At 41.4% G+C, this 24636-nt stretch overlaps 1 protein-coding gene across 15 annotated transcripts in view; it reads right to left on the reverse strand.

Moving 5' to 3' along the window:
- mycbp2 (MYC binding protein 2) overlaps positions 1-24636 on the reverse strand; it is a 172343-nt gene that overhangs the window by 85567 nt on the left and 62140 nt on the right. For 10 of the 15 annotated variants that reach the window (XM_034187207.1, XM_034187204.1, XM_034187203.1 and 7 more), the window contains 20 exons: positions 22407-22649; positions 22070-22141; positions 18892-18988; positions 18711-18784; positions 13669-13807; positions 13407-13483; positions 12625-12829; positions 12127-12291; positions 11857-12015; positions 11348-11552; positions 11098-11243; positions 10425-10535; positions 9563-9667; positions 5485-5604; positions 5258-5339; positions 5057-5174; positions 3950-4308; positions 3583-3755; positions 2062-2187; positions 1788-1915 (listed from right to left, as the gene is read on the reverse strand). In XM_034187207.1, coding sequence (XP_034043098.1) covers positions 1788-1915; positions 2062-2187; positions 3583-3755; positions 3950-4308; positions 5057-5174; positions 5258-5339; positions 5485-5604; positions 9563-9667; positions 10425-10535; positions 11098-11243; positions 11348-11552; positions 11857-12015; positions 12127-12291; positions 12625-12829; positions 13407-13483; positions 13669-13807; positions 18711-18784; positions 18892-18988; positions 22070-22141; positions 22407-22649 — 2904 coding nt within the window. The remainder of the gene's footprint in view (positions 1-1787; positions 1916-2061; positions 2188-3582; positions 3756-3949; positions 4309-5056; positions 5175-5257; positions 5340-5484; positions 5605-9562; positions 9668-10424; positions 10536-11097; positions 11244-11347; positions 11553-11856; positions 12016-12126; positions 12292-12624; positions 12830-13406; positions 13484-13668; positions 13808-18710; positions 18785-18891; positions 18989-22069; positions 22142-22406; positions 22650-24636) is intronic. The other 5 variants (XM_034187206.1, XM_034187205.1, XM_034187194.1 and 2 more) reach the window with 3 other exon arrangements.

Consider the following 24636-nt stretch of genomic DNA (forward strand, 5'->3'; position numbering starts at 1 on the left):
ACAGTGGTAAGGAAAAACTCCCTCTGATGATTTGAGGAAGAAACCTCAAGCAGACCAGACTCAAAGGGGTGACCCTCTGCTTGGGCCATGCTACTGACATAACTGACAAAACAATTTACAAAACGAATATACAGGAAATTCTGCCAGGGCACAGGATGGGAGGGTTGCAGAAGTAGAAACCACTCCCATCTCTGAATGGAGCCGCACCTCAAACAGAGAAAAAACAGAATCAAGCATTGGAAAGACAACAAATACAGTATAATCTGTCAGCATTAAGCAACAAACAAAACAGAAGAAATACTAAGGTGATCGCAGGCAACTTATGTTTTTATGCAATTATTAAACTATATTTATTAAACTATAAACTTATTAGAGTTTATTTTTTCATTGCTTCGATTCCTGTGAAAGCACTCCGTATATAAATAGATATTATAATTATTATTGCTAAGGTAGGGTTGCTAAGATTAGACCTTAATCGTGTGAAGTGCCTTGAGGTAGCATTGTTGTGATTTTATTTGTTGTGATACAAATAAAATAAAATACAATGAATTATTATCAATAATAAATGCATGATTTTTCTGTATATAAGTAGTAATCAATTAAATGCAGCAGGACCTCCCAATCAAATTAAAAATAAACTAGAAGCACTCAGAGAGTGCAAACCTCCGCCAAGGCCATGGGGTCACTGACGCCATAACATCTACACACCGTGGAATTACTGAACCTAAAAAAGTCTAACGATGTTTTCTCAGTAGTAAAAAAAGTTTCATCTGCTGTGACTGGATAGCATGTATCCTTAGCGCTTGGCATCACAGTTTATCGCAACTTGCACCTTTCCCAGAAGCTACTGTCATCTGAGCACTGATATTGATATTGCATGTGCTTATAGACAAAAACAAATGAGATAAAATTTAATTTATTATTCAACTAAACTGCAAATATATTAATTTTTTAACATTTATGAAACACTTCTCTAAACAAGGCCATAGGGTCACTGACCCTAAAGAGATTCCCTCCTTGGCACAGTGATCTATTTCTTTTAGTCTCTTTCACTAAAATTGTATATAATAATCATTAGATTATTAATATATGAACAAAATAAATTTAAGAAATATTACAATTTGAAAACAAATGCACCCGAACGTGATGACAGCTGCAACTGCTTAATGCTAACTTTTAACATTGAAAATGCCATAGACATGCTAACACGTTAGCATCAGGATCCGGATCGTGATCCGGCTCACCACTAAAATTTAGTCACTTGTTCCTCTTGTCATTTCCAACCACTCCACAAAATTTCATCAAAACCCGTTCAAAACGTTTTGAGTTATCCTGCTGACAGACAGACAGACAAACAAACAAACGCGACCGAAAACAAAACCTCCTTGGCGGACGTAATTATGACTTATACGCTGGAAATTATGGTAATCCGTTTCAGAGGTTGTCATAATTTTAAAGTCTTTTTTTTATTATTTGTGGCTCAGTATACAATACAAAGGAATACTAACTCCAAGAATTTAGCCTTGCAAATAAATATAACATACTTCAAAGTAAGTACAAAATCCAGATGCCATGGACCAAATTGGCTCTGTAAAACTTGAGGTAATTTTTCTGTTTGTTTTTAAACAGGCAAAGCTAAAACCTGGCTATGAAGGCGGAATGCATCATTTAACCAGATTTAAGGCAGCATGTTCGAGATACATGTGTGGACAGAATTACAGTTGGTAATTCTAGTTCAAAGCAACCTACTGCAAACAAACGTTTGGTGGCATCCAATGACAACTCACCTTTATTTTGGCAGTGTACTCCCCTCGACCCCCAAAGAGACCCAACCCACCCAGCAGGATGTCTGCATCAGCACAGAAGCGGATGGCCTCCACAGAGTGTGCAGAATAGCCCCAGCCACCACCATGACCTACAAAATGACAAAGCATCAATCAACAAATGCAGGCAGTATTTGAAGGTTTATCTGACCACTGACATGGCTGCTACATAAGAAATATCAATAATTATCTCTTTTTGCATCATATAGCATCTGTCAGTCTACAAATGGTGACTAACTCTCAAAGCGGTTGACCACACTGTAGTCCTCCTTGGAGTAGACTTTCATCACTGCTTGGGTTTCCTCTTCAGCGTTGGCGACACCCATCTTCAGCTCCTGCATGCCTGCCAGAGTATCCAGGCACCCTATTGGGATAGGATAACCAGCATAGATTTTAAAACAGTCACCACTCCTGTAAAAACTTGTCACATATTGGTTTGGCTTTAATGTAGATGCAAATTTGTTTATTCAATCAGCTGGCATGGGAAAACATAGAAATACATCAGCATAGTAGTTTTCCTAACAAAAAAAGAACTCATGAGAACAAGAGAAACACAACACGTGGCATAGCTTGTATGTTAAGTTGGTGTATAGATTTATAGTAGAGATGATAATGAAGTCTGGAAATTATTTCTACAGCAAAGAACTGGTGCATTAAAGATGGAATATGGTCTGTTTGTATAGGGAAAGACTGGCACTTTACAACTGATATGTTGTATACTGACCACCATTTTCATAAAGGATACTTCCTCAAGTCTCCCCCAATACAACAACAAGAAATGGTTTCAATCAGATGTGGTGGTCTTATGCAGAAACAAAAATCAAGATGGTGTCTATAGTGGCCATACTGGATAAAGGATGAAGGCTATTTTCGAAAGGAACCTTCCTCTAGCCCAGGGGTTGCCAAGTTCGGTCCCCGAGAGCCACCTTCCTGACACTCTTAGTTGTCTCCCTGCTCCAACACACCTGAATCCAATGAAAGACTTAACAAGTGGCTCTCGAGGACCAAACCTGGCCACCCCTGCTCTAGCCTCTCACACTTCACCACCAAGAAATGGTTTCAATCAGACGATGCATTCTTTAGCTATTGTGTGGAAATGAAAATCAAGATGATGCCCACAGCAGCCATATTGGATAACAGATAACCCCCACTTTCAAAAGAAACCTTCCTATACCCTCTCACACTACACCACCAAATAAATGGTTTCAATCAGACAAATCGTTGTTTAGTTATTGTGTGGAAACTAAAAGTTTATAGACGGACCAACATCCAGATGGACATCATGCCCCCCACCACCGGCAACAACTTTGTTGAGCGGTGGTATAAAAAAGGATGAATGACAGAAGATGAAAGAAAAACACACAAATAAGCTTCATAAAATGTAAAACCAAAAAAGTGTTCATGCTTTGTTGCGATGAGTGTACATTTGGTAGCAAGGCTCGGAAACAGAAACACAACAAAACTCTAGCCCTTCCTGCTGGTGATACAACCAATAATGCGACCAATCGCACCTGGGGGTAAGGATCAGAAGCAGAAATCCAATAAACCCAAAAAGAAACTGAATTACAGCCTGTTGTATTATGAAAAATGTCTTTTTGCCCTGAAGGTTGTTCTCTTGAAGCGGCATAAGGCTCAAGTTTACTTCAGATGTTCCCACTGTTTCTAAAATTACCTAATAAATGTAGAATGTCAACCTTTGTGGACATATCAAATACACATTCTACTTAAGACTTGCTGAATAGCTTCCACACTTTATTACCAAGAATATGTAGAGCTCCATGAGAGCGAGTGGTCGTGGCGTGTGATCCAGAGGGCAACGCAAGCTCGGGACTAAGGATGCTACAGCGAGCCTGCAGATCTGTTGCCGAGGGCGCTCTGGCATCAGCGATCACCGCATTGTAGCACCACATCTCTCTTGATGCTGGCAAAAACCTAGACACAAATAGAGATCGTGGCCAGAAGTAATTTATCTGCAAAGAACTCTCAGTGTATTTTGAAAATGTGGATAAAAGTTAAATAAATAATACATTACTTGGCACAACAGCATGACATTATTATTAACTGAATTCAGATTAAAGTGCATTATTAATATACTGCATGCCACAGTGGATTGCTCTTAAACTAACCTCCATATGACATCATACACAGGGTCCAGGCACAGGCCAAAGCCCTGCAGGTCCTCCTGCTCTGAATCATTGAAGGTCCGGCAGCTTCCATCCATTTTGTTGATGAGCAAACATTTAAATGGAGGTGGCTCAGACACAGAAGAGGGCACGAGGCCTATAATGTGTTTGCTGGCAAAGATCTCTGAAGTAGAAAGGACATGGGAGTTGATAAGGGCCTCATCAATCCGCAGGAATGTCTGGTCTCCGCTGGCACCAATCCAGGTAGCCTTCCGTCCGTATTTGGCACCAATATTAGGCATAGGTGACGGCTTAGCATTCCAGTAGGGCATGTCTAGGATTGGTCGGCCCAGCTGCCCTTTCTGACAAAACATAGAAAAATCACCCAGTTTACATCTGGCAATAAAATGGATCTCATAATAGACGCATATCAATGAAAGTGAGATGGGGCCTTCATTATCGGAGTTCAATTTCAAGGTCAAATTTTGACAAAAGTACCTCAAAGAAGCAGTTTTTTCAGTAAGAATTAATCTCTTAATTGTGCTACAGACTTGAGGACCATCTTCCATCGGCAATTTGTGATGCCTGTCTGCCTACTGTACGTTTTAGTTGCAAAAAAACATCTCACACCCAATCGGTGTCTAATACTGGGTGCAAGCAGTGGTAGAACTAACATTGTAGAACACTGTAAGCGATCATGTTGAAAACATTCATGACATCAGGACACAGTGATCAAAAATAGTGAATAGTTGAACGTAATTTGTGCTGAGCGGGGGTAATATTTCATAAAATCAGGTGACAGTGGACATTTGGGCAATATATGGGTCTCGTACTGTACTCTGTGTATTGGGCAGTGACCGATAATACTTTGCAATAATCTGTGACATTCATCTTTAAGTGGCCATATACTAGTACCAAAAATGAATTCTGCCTGGCATTTCAATAAATTGAAAATTGGAATGAGGATGCAAATTGGGACCAAGACGTGACAATCGGAGGCCACCCTTAATCACAAACTGACATGTTCGCAAACATAGCTTTTGGAACAGTTAACCTCAGGGGTGGCTCACTTATGTACAAGCCTGAGCAAACTGTAGTTGTTGATCTTACAGAGAAGCTGCCAAATGTAAACACTTGTCCGTCCACGAGGAGAACAGCTGTGTGGTTACTGCCAGCTGTCACCTGGACACTGGGACCTGGCAGGGCTTGCACCAGAGTTGGAGCACCCCTGAAAAAAAGAGGACTTTAGATTCAGGAGTGCGACCATGTGACATTTATGCAAGTCTGTCTCTAAATCACTCAAATCAGTACCTGGAGTTGACGTCTCCGTGTCCAAGCTGGCCATGTTGGCCATAACCAAAAGTGTAGACGTCTCCATTCTCCATCAGGACCACTGTCAGTCAAGACAGTATTAATTAATTGTTATTTTCTCAATCTGCTTACTGCAAGTCCAGACTTTCTGCTTTTCTTTGAAATAAGTCAAACGTGCAGATAACGCTGTGAATTTCTGAGACTGAATGCAGCCACGGGAAACCTACCAGAATGGTGAAAACCGCAGCTGACCTGCACCGCTCGCATCTCGCAGTCGAATCTCACCGCTCCTGGTGGATAGGTGGTGATTTTGCTGGCATCTTTCTCGCCGCGCTCACTGCTACCATCTGTAAGGAAAACAGACAATTTAGTGCACTTGAGTGTAGAAAATCAAGAAAAGCAAAAAAAGCAACTTCAGACCCCTCGAGGTGAACGCCTCTGCAGACTCCTGACGAAAGAGTTGGAGGGAAAAGTTTAAGGAAAGCCAAAAAAATAAATAAACATATCCATGCATGCTGCAAAAGATAGGAAGAATCAAGAACTCTTCAACAGCGGGTTAAAGCACATAACCCATCAACCTCTGTGAGTTATAACTTCAGCACGATTGACAACTTTCCTGGTTGAGACTGTACAGAAAATCTGGTTAAAAATGATGTCATAGCTGTGTTTTCTGCACACAATGAAGATGATAATGTCTGGTTTAACCATGAGCCGTAGCAATGGTGCAGGGGAGTGGCAGCATCAACAACCCAGAGACAGTGGGATAGAGGCCCATCCATTATACAATGACACTGGACCCCTTTTAGACCAAGAAGCAGCTCACTGTGGTTTAACCCGTTTAAACTCTCAGAATGAGGAAAGTCAGATTTAATACATAACCAGATACAGATTTTAACAAATTAAAATTAACTTTTTCAGGAACTAGAAAGCACTGACTCGTCCTTGGACTAAACAAATCATGGGAGAAGGAGGTGATGGTTCAGCTCTTGATAAATTCTTAATGTCAGTGGTTATACAGAACTGTTACATGGTATCAAATGGACTCTGATAAGGGTCACAGAAGAGAACTGCCACTTGATGGATCTGGAGCATCTGTTCCTCTTCAGTAACATTAACCATGACAAGAGAAGCCCAAGGTCCACATCGAAAATACCTCATGGCTCCAGTTTGTACAACCCCTGGCAAAAATTATGGAATCACCAGCCTCGGAGGATGTTCATTCAGTTGTTTAATTTTGTAGAAAAAAAAGCAGATCACAGACATGACACAAAACTAAAGTCATTTCAAATGGCAACTTTCTGGCTTTAAGAAACACTATAAGAAATCAAGAAAAAAAGATTGTGGCAGTCAGTAACGGTTACTTTTTTAGACCAAGCAGAGGAAAAAAATATGGAATCACTCAATTCTGAGGAAAAAATTATGGAATCACCCTGTAAATTTTCATCCCCAAAACTAACACCTGCATCATATCAGATCTGCTCGTTAGTCTGCATCTAAAAAGGAGTGTACACACCTTGGAGAGCTGTTGCACCAAGTGGACTGACATGAATCATGGCTCCAACACGAGAGATGTCAATTGAAACAAAAGAGAGGATTATCAAACTCTTAAAAGAGAGTAAATCTGGTAGACCAAGGAAGACATCAAAGCGTCAAGACAGAAAACTTAAAGCAATATGTCTCAAAAATCGAAAAATGTACAACAAATGAGGAACGAATGGGAGGAAACTGGAGTCAACGTCTGTGACCGAACAGTAACAAAACCGCCTAAAGGAAATGGGATTTACATACAGAAAAGCTAAACGAAAGGCATCATTAACACCTAAACAGAAAAAAAACAGGTTACAATGGGCTAAGGAAAAGCAATCGTGGACTGTGGATGACTGGATGAAAGTCATATTCAGTGATGAATCTCGAATCTGCATTGGGCAAGGTGATGATGCTGGAACTTTTGTTTGGTGCCTTTCCAATGAGATTTATAAAGATGACTGCCTGAAGAGAACATGTAAATTTCCACAGTCATTGATGATATGGGGCTGTATGTCAGGTAAAGGCACTGGGGAGATGGCTGTCATTACATCATCAATAAATGCACAAGTTTATGTTGATATTTTGGACAATTGAAAGGATGTTTGGGGATGATGAAATCATTTTTCAAGATGATAATGCATCTTGCCATAGAGCAAAAACTGCAAAAACATTCCTTGCAAAAAGACACATAGGGTCAATGTCAATGAGCAGATCTGATTTGATGCAGGTGTTAATTTGGGGGATGAAAATTTACAGGGTGATTCCATATTTTTTTCCTCTGCTTGGTCTAAAAAGGTAACCGTTACTGACTGCCACAATCTTTTTTTCTTGATTTCTTATAGTGTTTCTTAAAGCCAGAAAGTTGCCATTTGAAATGACTTTAGTTTTGTGTCATGTCTGTGATCTGCTTTTTTTCTACAAAATTAAACAACTGAATGAACATCCTCTGAGGCCGGTGATTCCATAATTTTTGCCAGGGGTTGTATAATATGCAAGGACTGATATTTCAGAGATTCTTTTTGTGCTTGCATGCTGAAGCCTGTTGAACTTACAGGAGGCTGCCTCGAGAGGAGCACAAGTAGGCAACATGCATATACGTCTATGGACGGTGGAAGCTGTCTGCTTTTAACATCCTCTACTTACGTGAAGCCCCCCCAAATGCTTTGTTCACAGTGTGACGTCACTGCAACTAGAATCAAGAAATACACAATTATTTCTTGAACTTAATGTTTATTTAATCAGGTTAGTCCAACTGAGATCGAAATCTCTTCTACAAAGGAGACCTGGACAATTATGAAGTTTCCAATTCACCTAACCTGCATGTCTTTGGAAATCTGTATTTCAAACTATTACATACACTTTACAATTAATCTACAGTTCACATATCATGTTAAAGTGCGGGGATATAGATCACAGATCAACTAGTCTGTTTTACCGCTATTTAACTACATCCTGTTGTGTCTGAATCTCAACATTATTCTTATTTATTTGAAATGGGACAATGCATATTAATGGGCATAGTTACATGCAAATATGCCGGATTATAGCAAGGTGCTAATTTGGCAGGGGTGGTGGCCAAGTGGTTAATGCGCTTGGTTTCAGTGCAGAAGGTTCTGGGTTCAAATCCCACCCCTACCACATTTCTCCATGTAATGTGGAGTTGCGTCAGGAAGGGCATCCGGCGTAAAACCTGTGCCAATTCAACATGCAGATCCACCTTGGATTTACTGTGGCAACCCAGAGTGCAAACAAGGGACCAGATGAAGGGACTTACTTATAGCAAGGTGCTAATTTCCATCCGTAGTCCCAGTAACATAAAACAGACTAAGACCACACAACATACCAAAGTGAATTAATCATGACAGAAAAACAAAAGAAAATACACATACAGATATTTACAATTCAAAGTAACAATAACTGATAGATAATAAGTAGCCGACAGGTGGAGGAACCAAAAGAGTTTCATGATGGGTGTTGAGGTGCAAAAGTACTGTATTAAAGTGACAAGTGCTAAGTGCAAAAGTGCTTCAGTGCCTGGTTGTAATTGCACATTACAGTACTAGGTTGTATTGCACGATGCCCAATACACTCGTGCACATGCACAAATGTAAACATTGCATTTATTGATGCTAGAAAGCATTGATAACCAATTCATGAATATTTGCACACCCGGCATGTTGTGAGTGTAACTTAAGAGGTAAAACACTTCCATCACATGCTTCAGGTCTAGAAATAATACATTTTTGAAGTATCAACTCTTGTTTGACCTTTTTGTGTCATAACTGTCAGCGTGCCATTTATCAAAGCCTGATTTCCTCTGTGGCTGCTGTCATGTCTGCTTGTAATGCTGCGGTTGAACCCATAAAGTGAAAAATTTGCATCTACAGGGAAGATGGAAAATCCAGTTCAGCCACAATTCCGTCTTCTATTTACATCTAAACAGTCACAGTAATCAGGACTAGAACAACTGAAGCTAACACGCCAAATATTTACTGTACTTTAGACATCATGTTTTTAGCCAGACGGAACACTTAAACCCATTTTAAACTATTTACATAAAGCACAGTCATTTAAAAGGGTAGGTTCATCGTCACTCTAACCCACAAAACTCGTATTTGTCTTCCAGGAGTCAGCGTAACTCTGTTATGGTGAGTCTCGATGAAGAAAGAAGAGTCCTGACTTCAGAGACTGAGAGAAGAGGTGGGCGGGACAGCCAGATTGGGAGATGAATCAAAGGGGGTGTCTCTGCACCCATTGCGTTAGTGAAGACCGTAGTACCTTTGTGCTTGTCCCGCTTATGCCTTAGTGCCTGAAGGGGCCTTATTCTGGCTAGGGCCTGCTCACGCTGGTTCATAAAAATTGGGCCAGGAAAAACAAGGGGGCCTAGGGGAGAAAGAAACTTTCACATGCATGCACAAACTCACAAATGGGAGAGAACAGATGATAATACTGCACCACAATAGACACACACTAAAACATTATAAAGACACAAGCGAGGGGGAAGTCACCAAAGATCGATACCCGAGCACCTCAGAATCAGAACTGGAATCAGAATCGCCTTTATTGTCGTAATCTGCATTGCAATGAGATTTGAGTGCAACTCCAAAAAGGTGCTTTCCGTCGTGCGAGTAATTTTTAGCCAAATAAAAGATGAGGAAATTTAACAATAAATTGTTCAGAGTATATGTACAACTAAATAAACATAAGATAAAGTAAAATAAAATGTGGACCAAGTAAAATGTAAAACGAGAATTATATACAACTGTGGAATCATACTGCAGGGGAATATTGCACATGGTTTACAGATACTGCACAAGAAACTTCAACGGTGCGGATTAGAGTGATTTGTTATTGTTCAGTGCAGTGATCGCTCTGGGGAGAAAGCTGTCCCTGAGTCTGTTTGTCCTAGTTTTGATTGACCTATACCGTCGGCCGGAGGGTAGTAGGTCAAACAGGTGGTTGCTGGGGTGGGATGTGTCTTTGCTGATGTTGGCAGCTCTGCTGAGGCAAACTCAATCTGAAACTATAATCATCCAACTTCACCTTGTCATCATTCCCCACACTATCCCTGTGCACATGTTTAAATCTTTAAAGCATACAATCTGTCCCTACGCTGCTGTGGCCTAGCCTTGTTCTGTACCTCGGCCTTCCTCCAGCCTGTGCCGGCGGTTGATCCTCTGCCGTTTCTCCTCCTGACGTATCTGAATGTGCTCCTCGATGTTCACGCCTGGAGGGGGAGGGACAGGCACAGCTGAAAACCCAAAGGGTACAGGTACAGGCAGCCCAGACAGACGGATGCAGGGGAGGCGGGGTTGAAAGGAAGGCAGGGCAGAACAGAACAGACATCAATGAACGATGGGTAGACATGATGGAGAAGCTGCGACTCGGCACGAGTGTGCAGACAAAGCGAGAAGGATGACAGGTGTGTAAAATGCAACAAACAGCGTGGACGCAAGCTGGCAGAGCACACAATGATTCAAACAGCTGGCCCACAACCCTGCGACCATTACTTAAACAGGTTGGGGATTTTTTGGGCCGTCGTATGGTCCAACCAATCGAATGTTCTCTCCTTGAGTTTTGAGAAACAGTAATAGGAATCTAATTTTACCATTTTCTGATATTATATAAACTATACAAAACTGGGAGATGACAAAGAAAATAATGGTTATCTGAAGCCCTACTAAGCACAAGATGGCAACATGCATGAGATGTTGTGGTTTGGACGCCAACGTGAACTGTGTCAGTTGTGAAAAATGGTTAGATATGAACGTGTGAATAATCAGTGAATAAACAAAGATTTGGCAGTTAAATACCAAGCAGCAGGTCCAGTGGGATCATCTCCTTCACAGCGTCGAAGATGCCTCTTTGCCTGGCCTCCTGACCATCCAGCTCCCGGGCACAGGCTTTGCAACATCCACATGCTGAGCAGCCGGACTCACCAGACCCACAGCCACAGATACTGGTGAGCAGACACAAGAATTCAACCCGAGTTGTACTTCAAAAACGATTGCTGTAGAAACACTCCAACATCCAGCTTTCGCCTCTGACGGTTCACAGTCTTACCCTCCTGGTGCTCTGTCTGGTCGGCCACTGCTGACGCAGCTGGCACCATAGCCGGTGCAGTCTCCGCACACAGTGCACACCATGCACTGGTCCAGCTTCCATTTGTGCATGCCCGGCTGGCACATCATGCTCTTCTCCTCCTTCTCGTCCAGCTCGTCCTCAAGGTCCTCATCCATGGCTGTGGCCATGCTCTCCACCCCAAAGGCTTCACACAGCAGGAAGAAGGAAGGTAATGTGCACGTTAGAGAGGAAAAAAAACACAGAGGGAGGATAGTATTTGATAACACTTCATGCCAGAGCTAAAGCCTGATATGCGTTTCTTAGTTTTGGCTGTGTATATAGAAGAAAAAATAGCAATCTCACATTCTGTGTATTCTATTCAATTCAATTCTGCAAACTGCATTCTTGCAGGCATGTGGCGCCTGCCGGATCCCCTCCGCCACGAGCGATATCCCTATACAGTACATAAGGTGCATATGCTGTGTGTACTTTCTTGTTGTTTTGCTCACCTTTCCCTGTCTGGCTCATGGCTCCGGTGTCTCTGCCACACTGGCCCTTGTTGTTCACTCCAAATGTCCATACTTCCCCACTCTTGGTAAGGACACATGTATGAGCCTTTCCCATAGCAACCTGAGTTACACAGTGACCTTTGAGATCTGTTACCTGACCTGCAGAGAGGAAGGAACCAATATTTATAGGGCAACTATACAGTCAGGCCTTCAACTGAGACAGAGAGAGAGAAATGGTCCACCACATGTGTTCAGGTGAATGACACTCACAGGTACTGTCACTGTAAATGGCGTCTTTGCCGAACATGTACAGCTCTCCGTCCTTGGTGACAATGCTGCTGCTGCCATTGTTGCACGACGTGTACACCGCTGTCTTGGTCTCTAATTTGATCATCTTCTTGGGCCTAAAGGGTTTTGGTTGTCTGCGACTCTTGGCTGCAGATTAAAATAACAGAGACCTGGCTTTGGTTTGGATTTCATCAAACAGCAGATAAAGCTCATGTTTCAGACACAGAGGGCCCGATCTTGACAATTCATAGCGCACATCCAAAGCGCATTTAAGTGCATTTGGGGTGTGTCCATGGACACACACATGTACATTTGATACTTACAGTGTGAGGCGCTGTGTGTGAAAATGACAACTACATAATTGGAAACTAGCATAGACACTTGCACTGTGATGTGCACTGCTTTGCCCCGGATGCAAGATAGGGCCCCAGTCCCTCCTCCCTCAGGTGGTACATGCAAAACTGTAGGAATGTGTCTTACTGGACTCTCCGTCCTCGCCTTTGCTGGCAGAGCCTGTAAAATACACGCTGCCATCTTCAGCCACGAGCAGCGCATGAGAGCCATCATGTCCGACTGAGAACTGAACGAACTTGGGCGACTTGGTTACAGGCAGCTCCACCCACTTCCCTGCTGAAGGACCACCCTGTTTTATGCCAAGGCTTTGATACTTTCCGGTATAGTAGATCTGAGAGAAAGAATGAGAAAGTTATGTACTGTTAAAAAAAAAAGAAGGAAGAAAAACCAACAAAGCAAATCAGCAATACATCCGTCAAACTGTAAAAATTGAAGCAAACAACACTTGCTGCACTTTCCTGCTGACAAATGTCTATAGTTTCAGTGCTCCATCACAGCAGATAAGACCTAAAATCATCTAATGAATCAAAGTTCACTGTGCACACTGTTGGTTTCAATTCAAAGGCAACTGTGTCCAAATCCCAAGTGAGGGAAGCCACCAAGACATAAGTAACTCTGAAGCAGTTATAAGCTTTAGCAGAGGTAAATGCAGCGTTCAAAAAGGTCTACAGTGTACAGAAATGACACATGTAGATCATTTTCAGAAGAAATCAAATGTAAATGATCATCAGCCGTTTGTTTGTTCTTCACTGAAATTCCTATTAAAATTATAAACAACACACAGGAAAAACAGTGAAGGTGCACCGTGGAAAACGCCTACTGTCACCTTTTTCAGCAGCAACAGCCATTTACATTCTGCTTTAGCCTTTAATTAGACACACCAGATGAGAGAAGAGCTTCACTCTCACCTTTCCCGAGGCGGTTTTCATCAGAGCGAACTCTCTGCCTGCTCCAAGCAGCGCTGCCTCTTCATCAAAGCCCGTACCTGGGAGGACACAATCCTATTTTAGAACCATGGGAAACAGCAAACAACGACGACGACGGTAGGGACACCACATGCTTATCGTCTTCTGCAGTGTGAATTTATGCAAAATGTGCTTCTGCAAGAAGGCAACAGGACAACACATGCACATGCAGAGTGCTCAGTTCTAAGTGTTGTGTGTTGCTCACTGATGATGTGCAGGTCCTTCTCCAGGTCAAAGAGAGAGATCCCACAGGCATGCAGACATTTCCTCGCCAGCTTCAGCTGAAGTTCCTGCTGCAGAGCTGGGTCTGAGCTCATCGTGTAGATCCGCACCACAAAACCATCCTGCCGAGATGGAATGGCAAGAAAAAAATAAATAAAATTGTGTTCATTCCTGTGGTGCAAAATGTGTGACACTTAAAAATACATCAGATTATATTCAAAGGTACAGGAAGTAGCAGACAGCTGACCAACAACACGATGTGGATGAATCATTGTGATGCCACACTGCCACCCTACGATACGCATTACCCGCCAGACACACGTTGGCCCTGCAATAATGTAAATACATTTTTGTGTATGGGAGACGTGAAGTTTAATGAGTGTCGGCCACAAAGTGCACAAATCAAGGACGGCGGTGAGTTTTTATTTTGATTAGGGGCAGAGAGTATAAAAAGGTATACGGTGCATCCGGAAAGTATTCACATCACTTCACTTTTTCCACATTTTATGTTACACCCTTATTCCAAAATGGAGTAAATTAATTTTTTCCCCTCAAAATTCTACTCACAACATCCCATAATGACAACATGAAAAAAGGTTTTAATGACATTTTCGCAAATTTAGGAAAAATAAAATACCTAAGAAATCACATGTACGCAATAACTCACAGCCTTTGCCATGAAGTGCAAAACTGAGCTGCAAAATCGATGTACTGTAAATCAGGTCAGGTGAAGTTATTGGAGGTTTTTTATTTGTTCTATTTATTGTACTTTCACGCAGTAAATGTGCTTAAAATACCGCTGTACTATGTGAAATATGCTTTAGTAACACAGTTAAGAGTGCAGTCATAGCTTCCATTCAGCTTCCATCCCTGTGCTGAGTTGCAATGCGCCGGACTGGCTGTGCACATCATGAAATGCGCGCACATGCTCTGGCCAAATGTCTTGCAGGATCAGCATGTAACATGGTGCCAAATTACCACGCCATGCACAGAGGTGTTAAAGGATGTTCCCGTGTGTAGCTACAATGAGAGTCATGAACTGTACACAGGCTGAAATGAGGTGGACACTCTGAGTGCCTCTGGGCCAAATGTACTGTCTTGGTTCTCTCCGTGTGCCTTGTAGCTTCCTTGTCAAGCACTCTTCTTCTTCTGCTTCTTTTTCTTCTTTAGGCTGCTCCTGTTAGGGGTCATGACAGCAGACCAATTGTTTCCATCTCACCCTGTCCTCTGTAGCTTCCTCTGTCTCAACAACCATGTCCTCCCTCAGCACATCCATAAACCTCCTCTTTGGCCTCCCTCTTCTCTTCCTGTCTGGTGGATCCATCCTCAGCATCCTTCTCCCTATACACCCTGGGTCCCTCCTCTACACATGTCCAAACCATCTCAATCTCACTTCTCTGACTTTGTGTCCAAACCGTCCCACCTGAGCTGTCCCTCTGATATGTTCATTCCTAATCCTGTCCATCTTTGTCACTCCCAAAGAAAATCACAACATCTTCAGCTCTGCCTCCTCCAGCTCTGCCTCCTGTCATTTTTTTACCGCCACTGTCTAAGCTGTACAACATAGGTGGTCTCGCTACTGTCTTGTAACCTTTCCCTTTCACTCTTGCTGATATTCTTCGGTCACAAATCACTCCTGCCACCTTTCTCCACCCACTCCACCCTGTCTGCACTCTCTTCTTCACCTCTCTACCACACTCTCCATTACTTTGGGCAGCTGATCCCAAGTATTTAAATTCATCTGCTTTCACCACTTCTACTCCTTGTAACCACACTATTCCACTGGGCTCCCTCTCATTCCCACACATGTACTCAGTGTTGCTCCGCTCCTACTGACTTTCATTCCCCTGCTCTCCAGAGCATATCTCCACCGCTCCAAGCTAGACTCAACCTTCTCTCTACTCTCACTACAGATCATAATGTCATCTGCAAACATCATAGTCCATGGAGACTCCTGTCTGATCTCACCTGTCAACCTGTCCATCACCACTGCAAACAAGAAAAGACTCAGAGCTGATCCTTGGTGTAATCCCACCTCCACTTTGAATTAATCTGTCATTCCTACTATGTTTCTTACAGCTGTGACACTATCCTTGTACATGTCCTGCACTCCCCTCACATACTTCTCTACCACACCACACTTCCTCATGCAATACCACAACTCTTCTCTTGGCACCCTGTCATAAATCCACAAACACACTCGTCCCATACTGTCTATGGCTGATGCTGAGACTTTGATACATGCATTTCTTTCTTCTAAATTGGACTATTATAATGCTCTATTTTCTGGTTTGCCGCAGTCCAACATTAGGGGTCTTCAACTGGTTCAAAATGCTGCTGCCAGACCTTTGACTCGAGGCAGAACGTTTGACCAAATTATGCCAATTTTGGCATCCCTTCACTGGCTTCCTGTCACTGCAAGATCGGATTTTAAGGTTCCGTTATTGGCTTTTAAAATTGTTCATGGACTTGCACCTCCCGATCTGACTGACTTGGTCAAGCCCTACATACTGGCTCGGGCCCTGCGCTTGCAAGGTGCAGGACTTTTGTGTGCTCCAAGAGTGAATAAAAAGTCTGCCGGTCACAGAGCTTTCTCCTACCGTGTCCCAACTCTGTGGAATGATCTCCCGGCACATATATGACAGTTGGATAATGTGGAGATTTTTAAATCGAGACTGAAAACCCATTAGTTTTATCATTAGTTTCATTGTGTTATGTGTTTTTATTCTTGTGCTCTTTTATGTTTTGTCTTTTTAATTTTTTTAATTCAATTTTTTTCTCTATTTTCAGTATTGAGTTGTATAAAGTGGCTTGAGGCAATTTCATTGTGAGCTGGCGCTATAGAAATGATTACATTCGAAATTTGAAATTCATACAATGTAACTCCTCTCCTGCCTGGGGTTAAACAACTTGCTGAAAGGTGAAGATATGGTCTGAATGTGTTCAGGTGACAGCTATTGGGGAAAAACTAAAATCAGCTGAGGTGTGGTTTTACTTGGCCCATTACAGTAAAATAGCACATTAGTAATCTTAAAACATATTATTACAACTTCAACATAATTATTGTTCATGAGGACTTGCAAAGACTTTGTATTTTGAGCCAAACTGCCTGAATAAATTTCAGTGCTCTACAACTTCAAAACCAAAAGAGCTAAACAAAATGAATCACTGCTGACCTTTCAGTCTGTTTTCAAACCCTGACACACAGGCCAACACATTGCAAAAGGACTGCTTCTCAGCCAATGCAGTGTTTCTCTTTCTTTTCCAGCATAGCAATCTAAGGAGCTTCCCTCATCGCCTCACAGCAAAAAAACGCCTGAGGTTCTAACAGGCTTTCTGTGGTGAGTTTGCATATTTTGTCTCGTGTGGACAGGTTTCCTCCAGAGAGTTTAGTTTCCTCCCAGATTTAAAACATATGCAGATTTGGGATTGTGCACAACCGCTCTGCTTGCAACCCTCAATGTTTCACGCACCAGCTGACAGCACAGAGGTAACGTGATCCCTGCTGCCTGTCTGTTTATGCTTACAGATCGGTTTCAAACACATTTTGTATTTAGATGTTGCTGGGATCAAAAACAATTGATTATGTTTGGGTGATGATGGGAATCTGGATCAAAATCTGTCTGTTTTCTACTGACTGTGCAAACAGTCAGACCGCAGAGGTATAAACGTCTGAAGGGTGTCTTGAGTTTTGCGCTTCGACTCCTGCAGAGCCAGAAACATCTCTGGAGTCATCAGGCAAACTCTTCACCTCCTTCCTGCTCCTTAGTATGTGTGATTCCCAGCTTAGCCTTGTAACCTGCATTTAGCAGCTCTGAACACTTTAGAAACTGAAAGCTCCCTGTAGCCACAACGGCCCACGTATGGAGGTGTCTCCCCCGCTCACACAACTGAAGGGTTATGAAGATAACAGCCTGTGAGGAGACAATGTCTGCAGAATTAACCCTCAGAAACAAGCAGTTTATGGGTGGGTTCATTTTTTGCAGCCGTTACATTTTTTACTCATTGTGGACTCATTTTTCACTACACCTGCAAGTCTTGGGCCTACATGGGAACTGCACAATCATGGCTTAAATCAGGTAAAAACTTATTATATATATATATATATATATATATATATATATATATATATATATATATATATATATATATATATATATATATATATATATATATATATATATATTCTGTTCTGTCCTCCAGTCTTAAAATAAATTAGATAAGATTAAGATTTGCAGATATTTGTGTTTTTTTTTACGTGATTGCTGGTCTACATGGAGTCATTCAAATCTTCACAGTTGCACTGAGGAGCACAGAATTTTTATTGTTGTTACAGAATCTGAATAGAACATATTTATTTTTGAATTTTTACATGAGACATGTAAAAGTGTTTAAAGGAAGATGTAAAAGGGATCATTAACCCCTTTTGCCCCACTGGCAACAACTGTTGCCGAAGGGTATCACTGTCATTTTCTACTCACAATAATAATAATTAAAAAAAAAATCTCAAAGGAACTAATGCAACTTTTTTCACTTATTAAAAAAATTAATTGGGCATAAACAGGTTAAGCTGACATATTAGAATTTGGCATTAAACTTGTTCACCATTACTTTCCCAACATATCTGTCAAACATTTACTTCTGCATATTTATTTGGTTTACAGACTCGCCCACTCAACTTGTTGGATCCTTGAAAAAGATGAATGTTAAAAACTGGGACAGTTTTTTTAAGAGCCTGTTTGCAACCTGATCCACATGCTGAAAACAGTACTGTTCAAACTAGATGATAACACTGTGTAGGTTTACATTTAGAACACTCTCAAATGAAAAGTTACATTTCAGTGTTGAATTATGTTTAACGAGCTGGGTAGCATGGCGCCACAGTGCCTGAGTTCCTGGAGGTTCATGACCATTCTCCACACTGGATCTGCTGTGACAACTCTGAGTGAACGGGATCAGCTGAGGGACGCACAGGCGATTATGATTAAAGAACTGAGGAAAGATCGCGTGTGTTTCATGACGTACGTCTTTGCAGGCGGCAATCTGGTTGACGTATTCTCCATCTGTGAAGACAATGTTCTGTCCATCTGAGTGGTGACCTGCAGATACCAGCACATGAAAAATGAACATACCAAACATTGAAAGAAAAAAAAAATTGGCATGAACATCTGTACAGTTTTAAAGCAAACAAACGTGTTGTGGGCACCTGGCATGGCGACAGTCCCCTCGTGCTCCAAAGTTTCTGGGTTGATCTTGACAGCTGACATGCTGTGGTTACTTGTGTCCCGATACAACAAATACCCCTGAGGACATAAACACAACTGCTGATCTGAAACTCAGTGACACCTTTCCATAACAAAGGCTCCAACCCTGCATCAGAATACTGAGTACATACTTAACGTCAGTTACCACATACTACCCAACGATTAACATACTATAACCTAGACGTAAGTGAGCGCGCAGTAGTGACACATTTTGGACGGATGCACTACACCAACACCATCTTACCTGCCCTCTGACCTGGATGTTAACATAACATGTACACGTATACCAAATAGACACCCAGCCCTCCCAATATATTGTGACTTTGCATGAGTTATAAAAAACGTGGGCATGAGTCTTGTACAGTGGCTTGCAAAAGTATTCAGCCCCTTGGTACTTCATGCATTTTAATTTGTTTATGGCATTTCAAATGCAAAAAGTAAATCAGGTTTCTCAATTTAAGTTTCTAAAATTATCTTCCTTAGACTCAAACTCAAAGTAAATATCTACAACTTGATATAAATTAATTAAAAATATAAAAGCCAAGATGATGGGTTGCATAAGTAATCATCCCTTTTGGTATAATACCTGTAAATCAGTTTAACTGCCAGTTTTCTTCAGATAAGTCAGGAGATGGATACATGAACATTTCCAAGTCACTGAATATGTTTTAAACTTTATTTACATCAGTTATGAAGAAATACAAACAGTATGACACTCTATGGTAAATCTGTGTGGAGTAGACAGCTCTCAAAAACTGAGTGACTGCAAGAAGGAGAAGAGTGAGGAAAGCCACCAAGACACCCAGACAACCCAGAAGACATTTTAGGCTTCTGTGGCTGTCATTGGAGAAATTGTGCACAGTGCAAGTTTGCATTTTGTATCCCCAGTTATACAGCTTCATGGTGAAGTGGTACAGAGGAGGGTTTTATTAAAAAGAAGACCTGAAAAGTTCTTCAATATCATGTTCACAATCACATACAGCCTATCATTACTAATGATCTGACAATTCTAATTCATAGTAGGCAGGTCATCCATACGTACCCATGTATGCTTTACTGCTAGACATGTAGGAGAACATCTGGCCTTTATTTATTCATTCATTCATTCATTTGTTTGTTTAGTTATGAAACTAAAAGTAAGCCATTCATTTGTTTAGTTATGTATATGTACTTATTCTCCGGCAACTACATAATTGGAATACCATATCTCATAGCCATTCAAAATGAAATTGTGACTTTAGATGCTCCACTGCACGAGGAACCTCTAGCCAATTTTTTTGTTTGTTTATTTTGGTTTTACTGTTCAACAATTGTATAATTAGAATACCGTACATCATGGGCAGTGGTGGACACAGTTCAGATAATCCGCCAACAGATAATTATCGAAGCTAATGTTTTTACCATCGGATTACCTTTTCAGATAAATTTTAAAACCATCATCGGACCAATTATCTTCCGAGAAATTTAGTTCAGATAACTTTCAATCCAATAACATTTTTTTGTTGGTAAATTTTAAAAGATAAAAATGTTCATAAACCCTAAAATCAAACATTTTAGTCTGTTTCTTGTGTGTTTCTAGCCACAGAGCAGACGGGCTGCCAGTCACTTGCTGATGACGTCATCATTAAGCGCAAAACGTGATTGGCCGGTCGATGCAGGGAGCATTGTGGGTAGTGTAGTTCAGGTTCACTTTGGACATTACAGTGACTTGTCCACTCGACACAAAAACAAAACAGACTAATTTTAACATTATTTTCTTTTATTTCTTTGTGGCTGTAATTTAATCACCAAGACTCAGTGGGGGAGAGGAGCTCTCACGGTGCAGCTGTGTGTACAGAGGGAGGGACTTTTCTTCACGTTTAGACACTGTTTTGCATTAAAAAAAGGACGCTTTATGTGTATTATTTATTCAGATGAATCCCATTGAAACTAACAGGTAAGAATTTATATTTACTACATGTATTTTACTCTGTCAGTCAATGCATTAATGGATGTATTTCAGGTGTTTAAGCCTCAGGGTTCAAAGCATGTGGAAAAAAGTGGCAGTTTTTAGCTCGTAAATGGAGGTGTATGTAATACCGAGATAAACTGTGACTTCTAATACTGTGTTTTACTGCTTTTGAAAGATGATGACAGTGTTTGGGGTTTTTTTTTTTTCCATTCATTTTTTGTGTGTTCTTTGTGTTTGTGATCCTTGAATTTACCCAGCAGCCCCTGCTGCGCTTAAAGTGAAACTGGTTTATCAGAAGCCGACAGTGTAATCTGATGTGGCCGCATCCAAATCAATACTAAAAGTCATCGGTTATCTGTAATAAAGATAACTTTTTTTTAGCAGTTTATTGTTATAATAGATAACTTTTCAGTTATCTGATTAATGGTTATCGAAGCTAACTTTTTGGTTAGCTGTTCCCACCACTGAGCATGGGTAATTGATTTCATGGTAATTGTAATTTTATGCAATTGCATGACTGTGGAATGGAACTTGTATATTGCATTGGTAATTGTATAAAACAAAAAAATAACCTAAATGCAGAGATGCAGACATTGGACATATCAGCAAAACAATGTTCCATGCACAGATCTGTGCAAATGTGCCAGAAATGACTGTCATAACATCAATGGATGCAATACTTTAGATAATGACAACAGTGAAGAAGATTTTGAGGATGGCAGTGAAGTAAAATGGACTAAGTGATCAGCAGTTTTTTTTTTATTTATTTATTACACGGGCCACGGTCTAAAAGTATGCCCTGAAAAGTTCTATTTTATAAACCGCTCCTGAGGCATATTTGTACAATGACATGACCCCTTGGAAGTTGTTACAGTTTTCATACGTGCCTGCTATCCTCTTTAAATTTTCCCAGAAAGTTCTTCTGCTTTGGTTACCAAGCTCCAGCAGCATCATGGGATAGCTATCATAGGGTAGCCTGTTTGCACTCTACGGAGATAGCAATCAATCTGGTACTGCTGAATTACTACTAAATCCATACTGAGCATTTGGACACCCTCCAGATTGTGACGTACTGCTTTGTGCCTACTATATAGTAAGGTAGCATGCGTATTCGGATGTGGCTCAATTCTGATGTTGCAAGTCTGGACAAATAACCAATTTTGACTAACCTGAGCGAAGCCCAACCATGATCGCTTCTCCTTCCGATTCCTGATACGAGATGTGGAGTTGTACACGTGGCCCTGTGGACAATACTGACAGTCATGATTGTCTCCTGTGACGAGGTATGAAGCTAATAAACTCCTGCTTATAAAAATGGATGCTTCAGATATGTTGCTTAAATCACTGACAGTAAAACTTATTGTTCTTTTTACGTTAAGATGGAACGTCATGGTATCCAGGTAGCAAAATTACTGTAGCCTACTGCCAGGCAGTGCTACTGCTAGAGCACGACCTTTCTTCTAACAACCATCTGACATAAACGCAGACATGCAGCAGTGATCGTACCCGGACAGTGCCGCTGTATCCAGAGCCCACTTTGTAGAGTCCGTCCTTGCAGAGCAAGTACAGAAAAGAACCATCGGTCTGTAGAAGGCAGTGCTCGTCTTCGTCGATGGACACCTCTTTCAGAACCCACTTGTTCATCAAGGCTGCACGTTTGATGCCGTTTCCAAACCAATCCTGAATTTGTATCTTTCCCACCAGGACGGCCTGTACGCTCCTCTGTAGTGCGTTCATTATGGTGGGAACCTGGAGAAATGAGGAGAAGAAAGAAGATGTGTTAATGGCATAGATATGACATCGATGACATCGCAAGGACAGTTTCTGACCAGGTAGAAATGTTGCAGATGAGCTTACTTGTTGCTAATGACAATATGAGTGACTGTTTTTTTCCCCTACTCCTCCAAGGTCTGTTGGATGATTTCCACCAAACTAGCTTTGGCAAAGGTCAAGGTAGTTGGGGCCAAAGGTGGGTTCTCAAATTCCTCAGGCAAAGTCAAATTTGCCAAAGGTCAATCACTGGGGTTACTCAGTGGATAAGGAGCTGACCTGCCAATATGTAGACCTGGTTTCCAATCCCATGTGTGCTACCTGTCTGTGCCCTTGGATTAGACACATAATCTGCATTGTACCAATCCACCCAGCTGTAAATGGGTACCGGCCTTGGCTGGGGAAGTAACCCGAGCCAGATGATCATCACATCCAGGGAGAATTGTAGACTCGCATCCACTTCATGTTACGGAATCCAGAGATAAGAACCAGCACGAACAAACATCAGAGCCTATACAGAACATACTTACAACCATCTTGATCAAGGTCATGCCCTCGCAGGTCTTTTTAATGTTTTTTTTTTTTAACAAAAATTGGTATGTCAATAAAAGTTAGCCCTGAAATTGCCTTTAAATAAATATGATTTAGGTGAAGGTCAAGGTTGTTGTGTGAAATGTCAGATTGCTGTAGCCTTCACTGTCTTCATGTCCACGGGTGTCATAACATACTTCAGTCAAATTCAAAAACTGGTGACTGGGTTTTGAATGCTTGCAGGCCTCCTGTCACTGTGTCAAAGTTTGTTTTTATAAACCCCCACCCACACACACGTATCAGCTCAACGACAACTAATAAATAGTCTGCTAATTTCCACACATACACAAACGTACTGTGAGAGGTATACAACACATAAGTGAACATTTCCCAGCAGTCCTCCTGGCTGCCATTGTGATTATTCATCGAACAATGAATGCCTGGAAAATGCAGCATTCAATCATAATCAAACACAGAAACCAGCACAGGACCTTTGGACATTTGTATAATTCAAATATCTTATGCAGCAATTTTCCGTCTGTATGAGTCAGGAATGTGCCTATAACAGGTTTTTATCTGTGTCACTGAAGGCAATGTAGGTTTAGGAATTGCTCAACTCTGTGTGTGCGGCTGTCCAGATTGCTTTACAGTTGATACCTCGTATTCACCCTTTCATACACACACACACACACACACACACACACACACACACACACACACACACACACACACACACACACACACACACACACACACACACACACACACACACACACACACAGAGAGCAACTCTGGGATTAAGGGCCTTGCCCAAGAGCCCTGAATGATTTTCCAGCCTGACGGGAACCCAAGTCAAACCACGACTTTAACCAACTGACCATCACCTCCACTTTATCTGACAGCTTGGTATTTATATCTTGATGAAGACTTTCTGTATCAATGTGAAATTTGTGACACAAGCTCATCTTAAGAATATTTCAGACATGTTCAAAGCTGGGTAGATTTCTGTTCTAACTGTGGCCATCAGTGGGCTGATTTTTTGGAAAACTTAGTGTGCACGGTAACACCACAACTTTATGGACAGGAATGACACTTGGTACTGTAGATTATACCTTGGACCAAGACATTACGTAAAGACCTTGGGCAACTTCAAGGTTGTATTTGGCAATGCAAGTTAGGGTAAGTATTGCACTCATTTCCTTCTGATGAAACAAAAATCCATCTCCTGTGACCAACAAAATGTCAAATGCAGTGTGATCTTTAATGCTCATTGAATATACAGATCAGGTTATGTTCAAATGGCTTGTGGAGAGCTTACTGTAAAGGACACAGATGTTTGAATCTTGTAACACAGAAAGAGCATGTTTCAGTGTCTGTAATGCAGTACGAGAGAAAGACCAAAGCAAACACAAGATATAAACCAGCTAATGGGTGA

Source organism: Thalassophryne amazonica, chromosome 14 (assembly GCF_902500255.1).
Source record: "Thalassophryne amazonica chromosome 14, fThaAma1.1, whole genome shotgun sequence".
In the NCBI taxonomy this organism is placed as follows: Eukaryota; Metazoa; Chordata; class Actinopteri; order Batrachoidiformes; family Batrachoididae; genus Thalassophryne; species Thalassophryne amazonica.